General features: G+C 36.7%; 1 protein-coding gene across 3 annotated transcripts in view; it reads right to left on the bottom strand.

Annotated features, from left to right (window-relative positions):
- Dhc1 (dynein axonemal heavy chain 1) overlaps positions 1 to 9,879 on the bottom strand; it is a 71,851-nt gene extending 61,972 nt beyond the window's left edge. For all 3 annotated transcript variants that reach the window (XR_015534605.1, XM_087346732.1, XM_087346731.1), the window contains exons 1-8: positions 9,746 to 9,879; positions 6,232 to 6,369; positions 4,917 to 5,018; positions 3,467 to 3,649; positions 2,411 to 2,600; positions 1,888 to 2,045; positions 1,168 to 1,293; positions 234 to 398 (exon numbers count right to left, since the gene is read on the bottom strand). Coding sequence is in view for 2 of the 3 variants with exons in the window: in XM_087346732.1 (XP_087202858.1) it covers positions 234 to 398; positions 1,168 to 1,293; positions 1,888 to 2,045; positions 2,411 to 2,600; positions 3,467 to 3,649; positions 4,917 to 5,018; positions 6,232 to 6,369; positions 9,746 to 9,775 (1,092 nt within the window). In the remaining variant the exon portion in view is untranslated. The remainder of the gene's footprint in view (positions 1 to 233; positions 399 to 1,167; positions 1,294 to 1,887; positions 2,046 to 2,410; positions 2,601 to 3,466; positions 3,650 to 4,916; positions 5,019 to 6,231; positions 6,370 to 9,745) is intronic.
- Between the last annotated feature and the right edge of the window lie 6,219 nt (positions 9,880 to 16,098).

The raw sequence follows: 16,098 nt of genomic DNA, 5'->3' as shown, positions 1-16,098 counted from the left end.
TAAAGAATATAAAATTTGGGCAACTAGTCTCAAAGACCACATCTATATCTGCTTCATGCAAAGCTAATAACAAAGTATTACAAAGTAATCATGATTTCCTATATAAATACTTATCAAAATAAATATAATCAGTTAAAAATGTTTGAATCTGACACATGGTAATGAAAAAAAATAGAATACTATCCTAGAACTAATAATTCAACATACATTGAAGATATGTTAAATATACTTACAGGATCATGTAAATACAGAGAATGGCAACACTTTTCCATTGACTGTATGAACTTTGCATTATCACGAGCTTCGTTGTAGCAAAATGTTATTTTACGATCTGTGTCACGCCACTGTTTTATCAATTTAGAATGTGCAAACTGAAGGGTCATCAGTGTCATTTTTACCTAAAACATTAAAGAAGATCACCAGTATGAGTTTTATAAACATTATTTTTCTAGAATATACATACATGAGATTCAGTGTAATACCAAACAGCTCACCTTCAAAGTAATGGTGCAATTATCTCTTCCAGTACACATATCAGTAATCATGAGGATTTCTTACAGAGAGTCAACCCAAATTTAAGGTGAGTAAGTACAACACAATAGAGAAGATTGGAAAAGTCTTTGCCATATGATTATCCACTTAGAAGAGAATGTCAATGGAAGATGATACATTATATAACAATTTCCCAGTAAAATTTTCATTCAACATATTAATTTTTCACAGCATATCTGAACAGCAAAGTAATAGGAGCATCAGCATTATACAGTACTATTACAGGGTATAATATTTGAAAAGAAGGACTGCATAAAAATTCCAAAGATCACCTAGAATCTTTGTAAGAAACATTAGTATTTTATACATCAGAAACAACAGAAGGAAAGCATAACAAGCTTAATGGAAAATAGTCCACAAATTAAAAGAGTTCAGTGCTAATGAAATATCTACCTTACCAAGTCGAAGGGTTATTTTAAAAATTATGAGCTATCAACATAAGTTATGAGAGATTAAATGGCAATCCTTATAATATGTGTATAAAGAAACAAAATGAATACAAGAACAAAAATACTTAAAAGGTGTCAGAATTTAAAAGACAAGTAGATTTATTTCTTCTAAACTATGTGTTTTAAAAATTAAAAATAATTTTGTGTTTAAATAAGGTCTGCTTACCTCATGACCCTGAACATGTGTAACAATCTGTGAAAACTGGGCACCCCGTCTCTTCCAATACTCCAATTCATCTTGTGGACCACTTGAGTCATTTTCCTTACGCAACTGCTGACTCTCCATTAGAACCTATTACAAGGAAAACATAAGAAAATATAATTAGTTTCCAAGCATAATGTGTTGCAAAAAGCTGAGGAGACTTTTTCTTTCTCAAATAATTAATTCAGATCTATACATTTCAGAGTGCAGTCTCTTTTAAATTGTGCACACAAGAATTCTTCTTCTAAATTTGGAAAAAGAATAGAAATATTAATGGATCCAACAATAAGACGTCCATGGCAAAAAGTTCTTGGTATATGCATTCACACCTGGCATACAGACATTTCTAATGTTAGCTTCATTTTTTATCATTCTACTAATCCATGCCATATAACAGATACAATTAAAAAGGCATTGTTAAATAGATCAGCTATCAGTCAAGCTCATAGTATCACATAATTTATATTGTTAAAAAGCCAATAATAGCAATATTTAGCAGCTGAGAGATGGTGAGGCATGTTTTATTCATACTGATTTTATCAAACACCAAATATATCCAGACCAGGAGGCCAAGTACTTCTAAGCAAACCATCTACACACAGTTAGGAAATTATTGAGATAAAATAAATATAATACATGAAATAATGTAAAAAAAGCAGACAAACTAAGCATTAAGTAATAAACCTCTTGCACTTTCTTCATCCAAACTTTCACACGCTCCTCTAGTCGAGTTACTTCCCCTTGTTTAATCAGCTCCCGAACATCATCCAAGCAATGTACAGTTGCCATAATATGTAGATGGTCATCAAACAAGTTTGGCTTACCACACACTTCTTCACATACTGCAAAATAAGTGGTTTAGATATGTGTTAGAATAACTGAAGGAAAGTTAGAGTTATGGCATCATCAACTAACATTAGAATAGATCCACTCTTCAATTTTACATACACCAAATGTATAAAATGTTTCTTTGTATAATTCAAACAGCACAGGAACATTACAACTAGTAGATATTTCTCTTAGGTACAGACAGTTGAAGAATTTTGAACACCTCAAAACTCTTGAAAAAGTTTGTGGGATGAGTGGTTTAATAACTCCTTCTGTGTTAAAAAACTAAACATGAAATAAATTGTATCACTTGAACAAAGGCTGTAAAAATCTTAATATATCATTGCTTCCTATGCATCCAATTAATGACAGTGGTTACCTCTTAAAGCACTGCAAAAGGAACGAAGGCCTGGAAGAAGCTGATTCTTAACTGTGGAATGGTATCCGTCATCATCTTCTGCATCAGGAGCTGGGAAAGCCAAAGCTTCCATGAACACAAACTCCATAATGCGTTCAACAGATGTCACCAACCCCACATGCTCACCATCCACAACTCCACAAAACAAATCCTGTATAAAAGAAACAATTACTTGAAGAATACTCTTCAACTTTTGGTTTAATGAATGGTAATAATTACAACCCTCTAATTCACAAAATATTTGGAAAAGACAAAAACATATAAAATATCATAATAACCAATACCCTGTTAGACCTATCTTTCCATTCTTTGAAATAATTTCAAGTGCACAGACAAGAAAATAACTGAAATTGGAAGAAGGTTATGAATTTTAAGCATTCAGAAGATGGTTATGGCTGATTTGATTTTAATATGTTACCATTTTCCTGAAGGGACTGAAAAAATTGACAAGTTAGGACAGCCAGCATTTTTACTCATTGTACTTTTCCTATATAACATAGTTTCTGGGTACGGAGTGCATCACAGAAGCACTGGATGAAAGAATGCTCCAATTCCCAAAGACCTAACAATGTTGGATACCATTTCCATAGAGAAAGGAAGTTTGTCTGAAAACCTTGATGTACAGGTGCTCCACTGGACCATCCAACATCACTTCAGTACTCTGATGTAGGGAAATTCTATTACTCACACAATTTTTGAACTTTAGAAAGGGCTTAAAATTACCCAACCTTATGAAAAAAACCTACAGATATTGTATTTCATGGTTCATATGTTCCTCATGCTTTGCACATTATTTATTGTCGGAAAAAAATTATTTTTGCACGTATCTGGTTATTGATGATGTGTAAACAATATTTCATTGCCACTTTCTTTTGCCTTCATGGTGGAGTACTTAGATACAGAAACAACTTTAACTTCACTTTATACATCTCTGAGTAACTTTAGGCTCAATGAGAAAACATTTCAATAAAGAAATATTTACTTTCTCTTTTTAAATTATTTTACATTTTGCCACACCTTATGGAAGCCTTCTTCTGGCAGTTGTTTGCCAGTGTTGAGACGGAACATGTATATGCATATCCCAGTTAATGGCACCTGCCATCCATCTGTCAGAAATAACTTCTTTCTGGGTAGACCACTAGATGGACCAATCATCTTAGGCACCACTACCTGACCTCCACGACTTGTGCTAGGTTTAGACTGCAAATTTGAAAAGTTGTAAAATTGACTTAAAATTACTGAGAGTATACTTTAGAATTTTTTCATTTAGCCTTTATCATATTATATTATTATTAATATTACCATATATATAACTTTACCTTTAAATTCACTGTATCCTGACACAATCGCACCAGCTAAAGCAGGGGTGGCCAACCCAAATGATCTTTCGGGCCACTTTGGAAATGCATCATAACTCCGCGGGCCACACAAAAAATTATATATCCCCATATTAGATTTAGATACACTATAGACATTTTTTTGGAGTGAAAAATTGAAACATAATGAGTTATTATTATTGTGTTTACTATTATTCTTACATGTAAACATAGATAATATAATAATAATGATACTAAGCGTACATTGTAAAGAAATATATAGCACTAAAAATTAAATATAAAAAATATATAAATATGAATGAAATAAAAATAATGAAATCATTAAAAAATATTTATTTTACTAGTGCGATATTTGTTTCTCCACTCTTTCACTTAGCTTTTGCAAATCGATCTCAATTTGGGTATTTGCACATCGTAATTGGTGTTGCAGGTTAGCGTCCATTATGTTTGAGCGTGTTTTGTGTTTGGTCAATTTCACTGAGGGCACTTAAGAGTGAAACATGGAACCTGTTATATTAGATGTTCCAAGATGCACGCGCATCATGAGTTCGCAGAATATAGTTTAATTATTCTGCGAACTCATAACTGTAAACTCATGAATAAAATAGGCAATATCTGTCATATATTCGCAAGAATATTATTTTAAAATCAAAGTTATTTTTTTCTCATAATTTCGACAGATAATTTTTGAATATATGGATGCACAAATAATGTATTTTTTTAATACATTGGTTTTCACTACTTTGGCCATTATAAAATAAATATATTTTGTAAAAGTGTGATGAATCTCGCGGGCCGGAAAAATGTTCAAGGCGGGCCACATGCGGGCCGCGGTTTGGTCACCCCTGACCTAAAGTAACACCTTTATTCAAAACCTTAAGTATGGTATATTTTAGGCATGTGAACGTGAGGCCAGCAGCCAGCTACTCGGCTTTGGCTCTCAGAGGGCTGTTACGCCACGGATTACTGCACATTTATGTAAAAATAGATACCAGTATATACAAAAGTAAAATATAGAGCAACTTAACTACGAAAAAAGAATCATGATAAAATTACAAAATTGGTGGGCTTCTAGCCACTGATTCTGGTGTTTTAAATGTGCTTAAAATTTTTCTTCAGCATAAACTCACAGTCTCAACAGGAGGTGACGGCTTATATTCCTCCACTTCCTGGTAAAACCACAAGAGTTTGTTACACATGTGTGGAAGGAATAATTGATTGATTTCATCTAGCTGTAAAAAAAATAAAAACAAACACAGTCATTACAAAATGTAGCATGCATTTCCTATGTTAATTACACTCTTAAATTAAATTCTGATATTTCAATGCCGTTTTAAAACACTTAAACTTTGACCTTTAGATATTTTCAAAGATTTTTAAACAATGATTCTGCCCTGGTAACAAAGACAAAATGAGATTCTTATCTGATGTTTAGTTTTAAACAAAGACCCCTGAATGTTTCATTTATGATGGTAAGCTTTTGCCCAACAAATTAACATCACCAGCAGTCACAAGTAAATTTGACTCAATCAGTACCAGTCCCTCAGTAATCCCCTGTTCATTTCTAATAGCACATTTGTAACTAAACGTAATTATGCATTGCATTATGAGATTTTAGGTTCTTACAGTGGTGAAGATGTTGTTGCAGGTCTTCTGAGAAGTAAAGTCATACAAACGTTTCAGAAGAAAACACAGCCTCCATCTTCAGGACTCATGATGGAGGCAGTATATTCCTTTGAAATACTGGTTATGTGCCTGTCGACATTGATGTTCTGGATAGTAATGCTATGTGGCACACATAGCATTTTAACCCAGAACATCAACATCGATATTTATTCGATTATTTTAGACCATTATACCATTATTATTATCGTACATTTCATTCGATTTCTCGACGTCCCATGTTTGGATAAAATGTCATACACTTCCATGTAGTGAAATTATGCTGTTATTTCAAAAATAATTCTGGACTGGTTATCCTTCAGAACATAGAAATATCTATTCTAGCTCCCTGCTTTTCCGCCGAGCCTTAAATATGGAGCATGACGGCGCAAAATTTGAATGCACTTGTTGGTTTAGTTAGGTTAGGTTAGGTTAGGTTAGGCTAAAGGTTTAATTCGAAGACACTTGCTTTGCTGGTGCCATACTGATATTGTTCATGAAGAAATTAAAAAAAACTTTAATTTTTAACCAATGTCATTACCTAGGTCTACTCATTCACTCATAACCACATTTCAAAACTTCAGAACCTCTGTTTAACAGAGTATCCTATTTCATTATTGACTTCGAAGTAGGAACTGGTTTATTTAAAGGTTAGCTATCCGTAGTTTTCAGGTTGTATAGTAGTTGGAACATTGTAATGACGTACTGTCACATTTGCCTATCAGATTTAACAAAGGGGCAGGGTAATCGACTGAAGCTAAACCGTGGTTTGAAGAGACAAACCATATTGCCATCGAAAACGTAGTCCATGAGGTCCCCACGAGACAGACCCGTAGCATCAATAAGGAGCTGGAAGGTGAATTCAAGACGGGGGTCCATCTCCCCACGCCGCGCCTTGCGCTCACACTCCTCTCTGCGTCTCTGTAACAGACACAGATGACTGGAATAATAAAAACTAAAAGTGGTTAATTCCTAAGTCATTTGACAATACTGCGGAAAGCAAAGTCCATCGGTGAATACCTTGACTAGCAGACCGACGATTGCCTTCGAGGACTCTGCTTCAATGTAGTTAGTACAAAAGGAAAAATCGGTGGCTTGCACAAAAAAATCACGTTTTGAGTGGGCATGGCTGTAATGTAGCCCGAAACCATATTTCTAGCTCCCAAATCAGAACTGCAATGCGTGTTTCCCGGAAATTGTAAATATTTTATGTACAATGCTATTAAGCATACATAATCTTTTGTAGTTTGAAGATTTCCGAAGACAGTGCAACACGTTGGGTTGAATTATTTTACGGACTTAACAATCGTCTAGGTGTCATTAAAACCACGGCGTTTCTGAAGATATTTCTACTTAAGTCTGAGACTAGATCGAGCAGGGGGTCCATCAGACTGAGCATTTGATGTTCTTTCACCTGAAGACGGAAGCAAAACCAACTTCTGAAACGTCGAGATTTTAATAACAACTAGACAATGGATAAAGACCAGCCCCCAAATAAAAATATTCTGTTGTTTAGTGAAGGGACAGGCTACATAATCTCAGTTAACCCAATTTCCCGGAAGGCCTGGTGAACACGACCCCCGTTTTTGGAGAGCAGATTGCTGTAGTTCGCTAAATATATTTCCCCAAGATTCACTTACTACATGAAGTTCAGTCCTTCTTGATTAGTCGACAGTTGCCCAGCGCTAAGATTCACTAGATACATATTTGAAGTAATAACTATAGATATATTTATGCTTATTTTCCGCGTCTATTACAGTATCAAGTTAGTTTCGTAAATAAAGAATTTTTATTAAATTCTTCCAACAACATTCAGCATACTTCACACTAAATTTAATAAAAAATTCTGCAAGTGATTTATGCGATAAATATCGGAGAGACAAATGACCTCCTAGGAGCTCGTCCAGTGCAAAACAATCATTACGTCTGTGTCCCACCTGCACAATGTCTTCAGCATTTTCTTCATTGTCTGAGCCTGAGTATGAGTCATCGTCCACATGAACTGTGTGAGGTCCATGGACGAACATGGTTACCATACAAACTTTCCTCACATACGACCTCCTTCCAGAAGGACGGTTGTCACTTTACTGGGGGGTTTTGCTAGACATGTAAACACTCAAGTCATTGAGATACATGGACAAGAGCGTGGTACCAACAGTACACACATCGCTCCGCCCCGCCTTTCCCGAACCCATCAGAGCAGACACCAGAGACAAATGCTCATCCGTCTGTTCCGTCTTTGCATTGATTCCTCCGTTTTTGATGGACATCGCGTGCGCTCACATTTTCATAGTTTCCTCTGACCACTTTATCCTTTTTACACTACCTTTGCGTATCTAGGTGAAAGTTTAACAGAGCTAACACTGATGCTTTCGACCTAATCTTATCAAGGGTAAAGATCCATAATCAGGCAGCAAGTACCTCTGAAACATCGGCAAGTTTCTACCACAATACATAGCACCACAACTCAGAAGACTCACATACACTGTCTGACACTATGAAAAACAGCTTAGGTCCTTCCACAATCTGCTTCACGGGCTATAATTAATTTTTAAAAATATCTAGTTAAATAATCATCATTCTGATTAACAATTGTATTGTAAGCTGTAAACTCGCTGTGTAACATTATTCATTAATTATTGTAATGTCTGTATTGTTGTTAGTGCTTGGCTGTTATTGGCCTTTTTGGCTGTTGTCAAGCACTTAAATAAATTAATTGAATTGAATTATTATTATTATTTATTTAGTATAATATTTTATTTTGTATGTTGTTTGTCCAAAATTGAACTGATTTTAATTTAATTTTTAATTTACTTATCCATAACAATTAGCTCATTTACTTATTAATTATTTTGAAATAAATTAATATTGTACTTTATATATTCAGTTCATTGTTTGTTTGCTTTAGTATTGTAAGATTTGTATTGTTGTTAGTGCTTGGCTGTTATTGGCCTTTTCGGCTGTTGTCAAGCACTTTAATAAATGAATTGAATTGAATTGAATTGAATAATATTGCATATGATTACATAAAATGTGTCTATTTATGTGTACAGCTACATAAGAAGTTATACCAACACTTCGGAAAAACATATCGCCTCTATCGCCAGGCTACAAAAAGAAAAGCATGTGTTTCTCCGAAGCTTTAGTAGCTATCTACGAAACTTCAAAGTCTCATAATCCATATTTCTGTTATGTGTATATACACTATAATTTATGTTTTGATTAGATTAATTAGGAAAGTAAAGCACTGTCTTTTGGCAGTACGCAGACTATTTCTTTTCATAAAATAAAAATAAAAAACATTATTATTATTATTATTATTATAAACTATTGAATAAAAAATTAATAGGATTTGATGTTTTAACGGCAGTGAGTACGAAGATGGCTGTCTTCTGGGTTGTAGCGCTGTAGTCTGGTAGAAGGTAATCTTCCATTTTAAAAGCCATCCCTGAATCCAGAATCTTTCCTTGTACCTCCCTAGTCTGATGAATCCAGTCTACATCAACACGGTGTACTATCCTCCCACCTAATCCTACGTCTCCCAAATAAGAAGCAGACATAGATTCATGATAATGCTATAACGCCTGAAGACGCCTGTATGCTGGCCAGCATCACAACACTGTCGGAGAAGTTGCCGCGGCAGCACGGCGTTCTTGTAAATCAGCTGTCTTCAATTATGATTCATATCGGATAAATATAAGATGCACTTTTACGTGGACATCTAATCGAATTATTATCCATTTTCTCCAAATGTATACAAAACATCAGTGCGAAATGTAATACACAGACTTCACTAAAGTCTACACATTTCTTGTTGGAGACATTTTACGTACATTATGGTGAATATTTTGATGAAATACAAGGAAAGTAATTTCTTACTATAGGCCTATGTGGCTTTGCAAACAACGAGTTTGTATCTCCAACAGACGAACATGAAAGCCAATAGCGTAACATAACAGCAAAGTACGAGTCTAGAAATGCGTACTCTTAAATAGAATACATCTTTCCAGCCATATCCAATATTTTATATAATATAATATAAATTTCGAAGTATGATTGCTACTTTATCACCTGTACTCTATAACGCATGTAAATCTGTAAAACAATCACTTCAGCCTTAATATCATGACTACATTGTGTAATCAACATTTGTATAAATAATTTAAAAAAATCAATTAACGTAGTTTGTGATAATTTCCCCGACGTTTCAAGACATATCCCATTACCCTGTCAAAAATGAATTAATGTCTGAATTTTTCTATTCTCTCTTTACTTGTCTCAGCCAATCCAAACTCACCTTACTGAGGTCCTCATCGTTATGTTCCATGAGTTTACAATTAAATACACGACAATGGATATTTGTGACAGAAAATTAGCACAGTTTACAGGTTGGACTGAGAAATGAGCCCAGACGAGTTGACGTGTTGACTTCAACTAACAAACTGTCCTCGGTCTGGAAGTAACCCACCACTGAACACAGCGATATTTACTTATTCCTCTCATTTATAATTCATCACGTTGTTTTCCTTTTTCCCCAGCCCGCTTAATCACCATAATCATGGATTCTATACATAGAAAGTTTTAGTCAAGCATGCGGGAGGTCACGAGACAAAGACTATCTGCTTATATTGGAGACAGTAACAACGATATTTGAAGCCTATATACATGAGTAAGAAGAAATAAAGGTTAACAGTTGTTTAGTTAGCATCGTAGTTCATGTGACAGGATGATAAATGATTATAAGACTTTGTATCGCGTGCTGTATATTCATTTACTGCGTTGACAAAAAAAATCACAAATAACTTACAAGGTATAACTGTCACAGACAAAGGAAGATATTTGCAAAAAAATATTTGACAAATATATTAGAATAGTGCAGAGAAAATTCTGCATGTTATTTTCAAGCGCAAATTTGTTTGTTTGTTATAAAGTAAACTCTTTGAACATTCAGTTAATACATTTCGAGGACACCAAACTTCTACATAGCAGAACGAAGATGGATGTCTTTTGGGTTATAGCGCCGTGTAGTCTGTAGAAGTTTACCAAAATTTCAGATGTCCTACAACCCAGAAGACGGAGAACTCACCTCCGTGAGAACCTCAAATCCTACATATCAGTGGAGCCTCGTTCGTCGTCGTTCCATGTCAAATGATGCTGGTTCGAACCCAGTTGTCTACTTTCCTTCCTTTTAAATGTTTTAATTAGTACGTTTATTTCAAATGTATTATCGATTTTTATAATAAATAAGTCCATATATACACAACGCGCTGATTTTACCTACATTAGCGATAATATAATGTATACTGTATAAGTATTGTCAAAAGTCACCTACCCCTTTGAGTTAATAGAACATTATTAATTTTCGTTTAAGTTACGTCTTTTAAATAACACATCACTTTCGTGAAACGACATGTTAGTGCAATAATTTTAAATTTTCCTTAAAATTCTGCTGTTGATAAGAGATATTACTTTAAATTAGGCCACGACCGCTTTATTTCGTGTCATTTCCAAATCTTTGTTCATTTATCATCCTACCATTGAACGTGAGTTACTCACAGAGCCATTAAATAATTTATTTATTTATTTAGTGTTCTGTGTGACGACAGGTCCATATGAACAGGATCCTTCCATCCTTTTCTCGGACTGGGACCTGTTCATATACGTTCTTGGCAGATGATCCAGAAGTGGTTTGCCATTGCCTTCTTCTGTGTGTGAATGGAGTAATTGTTGGGATGCCACGGAGGAAAATTCCGTGTTGCCTAGACCACGGCCTTGCCCAACACAAGTTATAAATTCGGGCACCGCCGGGAATCGAACCCGAGACCCCAGGATTACAAGGCCAGCGATCTAACCGCTAGACTATTTTATTATTTGGTGTTCTGTCTGACGACAGGTCCATATGAACAGGATCCTTCCATCCTTTTCTCGGACTGGGACCTGTTCATATACATTCTTGGCAGATGATCCAGAAGTGGTTTGCCATTGCCTTCTTCTGTGTGTGAATGGAGTAATTGTTGGGATGCCACGGAGAAACCGGGGAAGCCCCCGGAGGAAAACTCCGTGTTGCCTAGACCACGACCTTGCCCAACACAAGTTAAAAATTCGGGCACCGCCGGGAATCGAACCCGAGACCCCAGGATTACAGGGCCAGCGATCTAACCTAGACTACCGTGGCGGTCATTAAATAATAATAAATAAAAAATCTCTTGCACATTCATTTTAATAAAAAATACATTAACCGCTGCTAATTTGTTTTAAGTTTCTCCAGTAAAATATCACCTATTACATAGAAATTTACAGTAACACGTTATGCCGTGCCGCAAATATGAATCTTATGCTTTTGTGAGTCATCACATGGAAAGGGTTCAAAAACATTATTCTAGGGAAGCAGTTTGGGGCGCACCATGCACGAAGCAGCTCCATCGATGCACTGCGGAAAGCGGTACCAGCTACCGTCACCTTCATTGTCCGCCACCCCTCGCCTCTGTGACGTCATCGTATATTAGCGGTCAGTGTGCGTGCAATGTGAGATTTTAAGTTCTCATGGCGGCGAATATGAAGGTGATGGGCTTTACCAACACCATCATCAGGTCGATTAATAAGCACCTCTGAAACGTCGGTCAGTTTCCACGAAAAAGTACATCGAAGCGTCGTACAAGACATCTTCATATTTGCAGTCACATGAACTTGGCATCTCGCTCACTGCGTCCTTAATTATTTAACGACATTATTTCAGATGTATAGGTCATAGAAAGAAATTGTCAAGGGTGGTGAGTCTGTTTCAGATAGCTGTCTTGTAGGAAGGAGAGCCCTAGGACGGATTAAACACACTTAAAGCACGGGTCGATATTGCAATTGAATTGAGTCAATGCTTCATCCCAATCGATAGAGCGGGTTACCCCAATTCTATTCTTTGACTACTACACGACTTAACATTTATTGTTTTATTTAGATGAATCCAATAAAATGGAAATTTAATTTATTTAACGGAGCTGACAAGACTATGACATCGAATAAACAATACAGTGGATTCTGGTTAATTGGGACACATCGGGACTAGAACATTTTGGCCCAATTAAGCGGCTGCTCCAATTATGACGGAAGCAGTATGACCTCTGAAACGTCGGTAAACATCTACCATACTACACAGCGCAACAACCCAGAAGACAGAAATCTTCATCGCCCTGATGACGGAGCCAGTATGACCTCTGAAACGTCGGTAAACATCGACCAGACTACACAGCGCAACAACCCAGAAGACAGAAATCTTCATCGCCCTGATGACGGAGCCAGTATGACCTCTGAAACGTCGGTAAACATCGACCAGACTACACAGCGCAACAACCCAGAAGACAGAAATCTTCATCGCCCTGATGACGGAGGCAGTATGACCTCTGAAACGTTGGTTAACATCGACCAGACTACACAGCGCAACAACCCAGAAGACAGAAATCTTCATACTCTGATGATGGAGGCAGTATGACCTCTGAGACGTTGGTAAACATCGACCAGACTACACAGCGCAACAACCCAGAAGACAGAAATCTTCATACTCTGATGACGGAGGCAGTATGACCTCTGAAACGTTGGTTAACATCGACCAGACTACACAGCGCAACAACCCAGAAGACAGAAATCTTCATACTCTGATGACGGAGGCAGTATGACCTCTGAAACGTTGGTTAACATCGACCAGACTACACGGCGCAACAACCTAGAAGACGGAAAGCTTCATACTCACCGCTGTGAAAACCTCAAATCATACGGACATATAGTTGTTGAATAACTGATAAGTAATTTTAAGCATCTTGGCTATGATAGTAAAATGACCTAGACATGAAGCTCGAATTTTTTTTAATATTATGTGGTAAATAAAGAAAATTTTATTGGAGAAAAGAAGAACAGAGACTTATAATTTTTTTAAAGTAATGTCTGAACGTACGGTGCTTTGAGTCGGAATGCCAGTATCATTTGGTACGAAGAGAGAAAGCTCAGTTCTCAAGACTATTCTATAGACGTACCCTCTGAAGAGAAAACGAGAAAGATTATGAAAATATATAGAGTCGGAACAGATTACAATTAATTCCTGAAGATGATGATAAATACGAGACTCAAAAAGTGAATTTTGACAAACGGCTAGGAGGTTCAAGATTTATTTACAGAGACCCAACATAATATTTACTGGAAGAATTCTGCTAAAACGAATACCATGTGTACTGGAAAAGTATATTTGAGAAGTTGCTTACTGATTTAAGTTGCCTCTGAACTCTTGATATCACACGCCAATCTATTTATTAACAGAGAACACTCTTGTACACACACTTGGCTCCCTGTTGCTGCAGAGTGGTGGCGTCTGGTCAATAGCCGTGTGATGAAATGGGTAAGAAAAGTGAATGGCATGAATAGTACTAGATAGCCTGCTGAGAAGTCAGTTAAACACCGCACTCCAGAGCCTGGCTTACCCACAATTAGAACACAGCTCTACAGGTGTTCTGGCGCAGAACAAAGTTCCCTGCCTCAGAAACACGGAATCAATTTGGAAGTCAAATCAATGACGCTACAATGCAAAACAAGATCATGTGCTGTATTTAATAGACCGAGACTCAGATAATAAAACCTGATATTCGTACCGAACATCGCCATTCTTATTTTTTATTTGTTTCGATTTTCACTTCGGAGACACGCAATCATGTTTTCTGTTGTACTTAATCTTTATAGACAAAATGCTGAAATATAACCTTAAAACAAGCCACAACAGCTTCCACCAGCAACCATTCCATTAGACACGAAACAATTTTTGTACGATACACAATGTAGTTTGTCTAACGAAGTTTCAAATAATGGACAAAGGATCTTATTCTAATAAATGATTCCATTAATCCCATCAATATGCAGTGAATTTGTATGTCCTATAATGTGTTCATCTGAGGTCTTCCTCAAAAATTTACACGACTGTGTAGTGATTTTAGCCAGATATCCCATCCTTCAGGCCATTTTCCGGTATTAACTATTTAATGAAGTTATAATGCTGAATTAGTAGTATTTATCAGTAATTCAGTTTCCACAGCCACATAAACATTAGCCATGAAAAGGGTTACATACATGCATGACCCACATGGTTCAAAAATTTTCTATACAATTTTAAAGGGCTGTAAATCAAGACAGATATTTCCAAACCAATATATAATAGCATCTTTACTTGCTTTATATCCACTGCGGGGGCATCATGCTGACCACTCACCCCAATCTAATGCCGAGGTTAATGAGTAGGAGCTATAAATCTCTCGCCTCCTCCCCCCCAAGCGCCTACATGGCGTATAGCAGAGTGGTTTAACTTTACATTTTACTTGCTTTATAACACATTCTCAGAATTGTAAAAGTCAATACTCAATTATTCTATACGCAGAGAATCACTGTAGAATTCAATCAAAACAAAGCTTCACCAGGTTCAACGTGATAAGCGTCGGCACTACAGTACCCTTTGTAAATGCATTACATACCTTCAGTTCTGCTGACCTGTACCAATGTTGGGCACACCTTTTAGAGTGTCCAAAATGCTTTGGATCATAAGACGAACAGGGCTTCTAGCAAGCCACTTCACTGGTGCTAATAGAAAGGACAAGACCACAGACCCTGAATCTGTTACAGTTAAATTGGCCAGCACCAGATCTTGATGGAATCACATGCCCTGAACAGGGCTGCAGTCGGGTAACTTATGCAGAAGGTCAGTAGTTCTGACCATTACAGCATCAAACTGTATAATGATTAATGAATAATAATAACAAGAAATGTGAAAGAAAGTGGTCATGGCCTAATGTAACATACAATCCTGGCATCTGCCTGAAAAGACAGAGAAACCACAAAAACCCTGTCCAGGTACCTGGTCTCTACAGCAAGATTTGAACCCAGGTAGCCCAAGGTAGGAAAACCAATCACACAGAAGCAATTTTCAGCAAATCGACATGGTCAAACCAGATTGGTGCTCTTTTGACACCTGAAACACCACCCTGACACTTATTTTAAAGATGTCACAGTGTAGCCCAAGGGCAAAGGAATGTGAATCCTCCACTCCCAAAATACAAGACAGAGAACACCCCTCTAGAAACTTAGCATAAAATCAAACAGAACACGAGTGGTCAAAGACAAAGGAGACAGTATTCGAAGATTGCCATCTTCTGGCTTGTTGTGCCGCGTAGTCTGGTAGAAGTTTACCGATCGACCATCATTATCACACTCCACGGCGCAAACCAGAAGACAGCCATCTTCAGACTCACCGCCACGATAACCTCAAATCCTACGAGACTGTGTTCATTTGTACTAGTCTGATTATTGGGGCAGAACACCAATTTCTGTGTAGAGAATTTGTGATTCACTGACCAAGAACTTACACTTGTTCCTTAGTCACCATTCCATTTCTTACATTCTCATATACTTTCCATGTACCTAAACCATCAAGGTCTTCACAAGTTCCACACTTTCATACACCCATTTACTTTCTTCCGACAGATTTCCTCCAACACAGTACCAGTTAATGGATGATTTACTCCACAAATGGAGAAGTTGCCATGCAGTATTGTCGTTTCCTACTGGAGTAGGTTCTATTTCTTAAAGCAGAACTGTATGCAGTATTTGTACAACTCAATATTCCTG

The sequence above is a fragment of the Zootermopsis nevadensis genome, unplaced genomic scaffold (assembly GCF_977971745.1).
Source record: "Zootermopsis nevadensis isolate Lab colony 2312 unplaced genomic scaffold, Znev_1.0 Znev_ptg000010l, whole genome shotgun sequence".
Classification (NCBI taxonomy): Eukaryota; Metazoa; Arthropoda; class Insecta; order Blattodea; family Termopsidae; genus Zootermopsis; species Zootermopsis nevadensis.
Note: the sequence above shows the minus strand (reverse complement) of the source record. Positions and strands in the feature narration are given on the sequence as shown.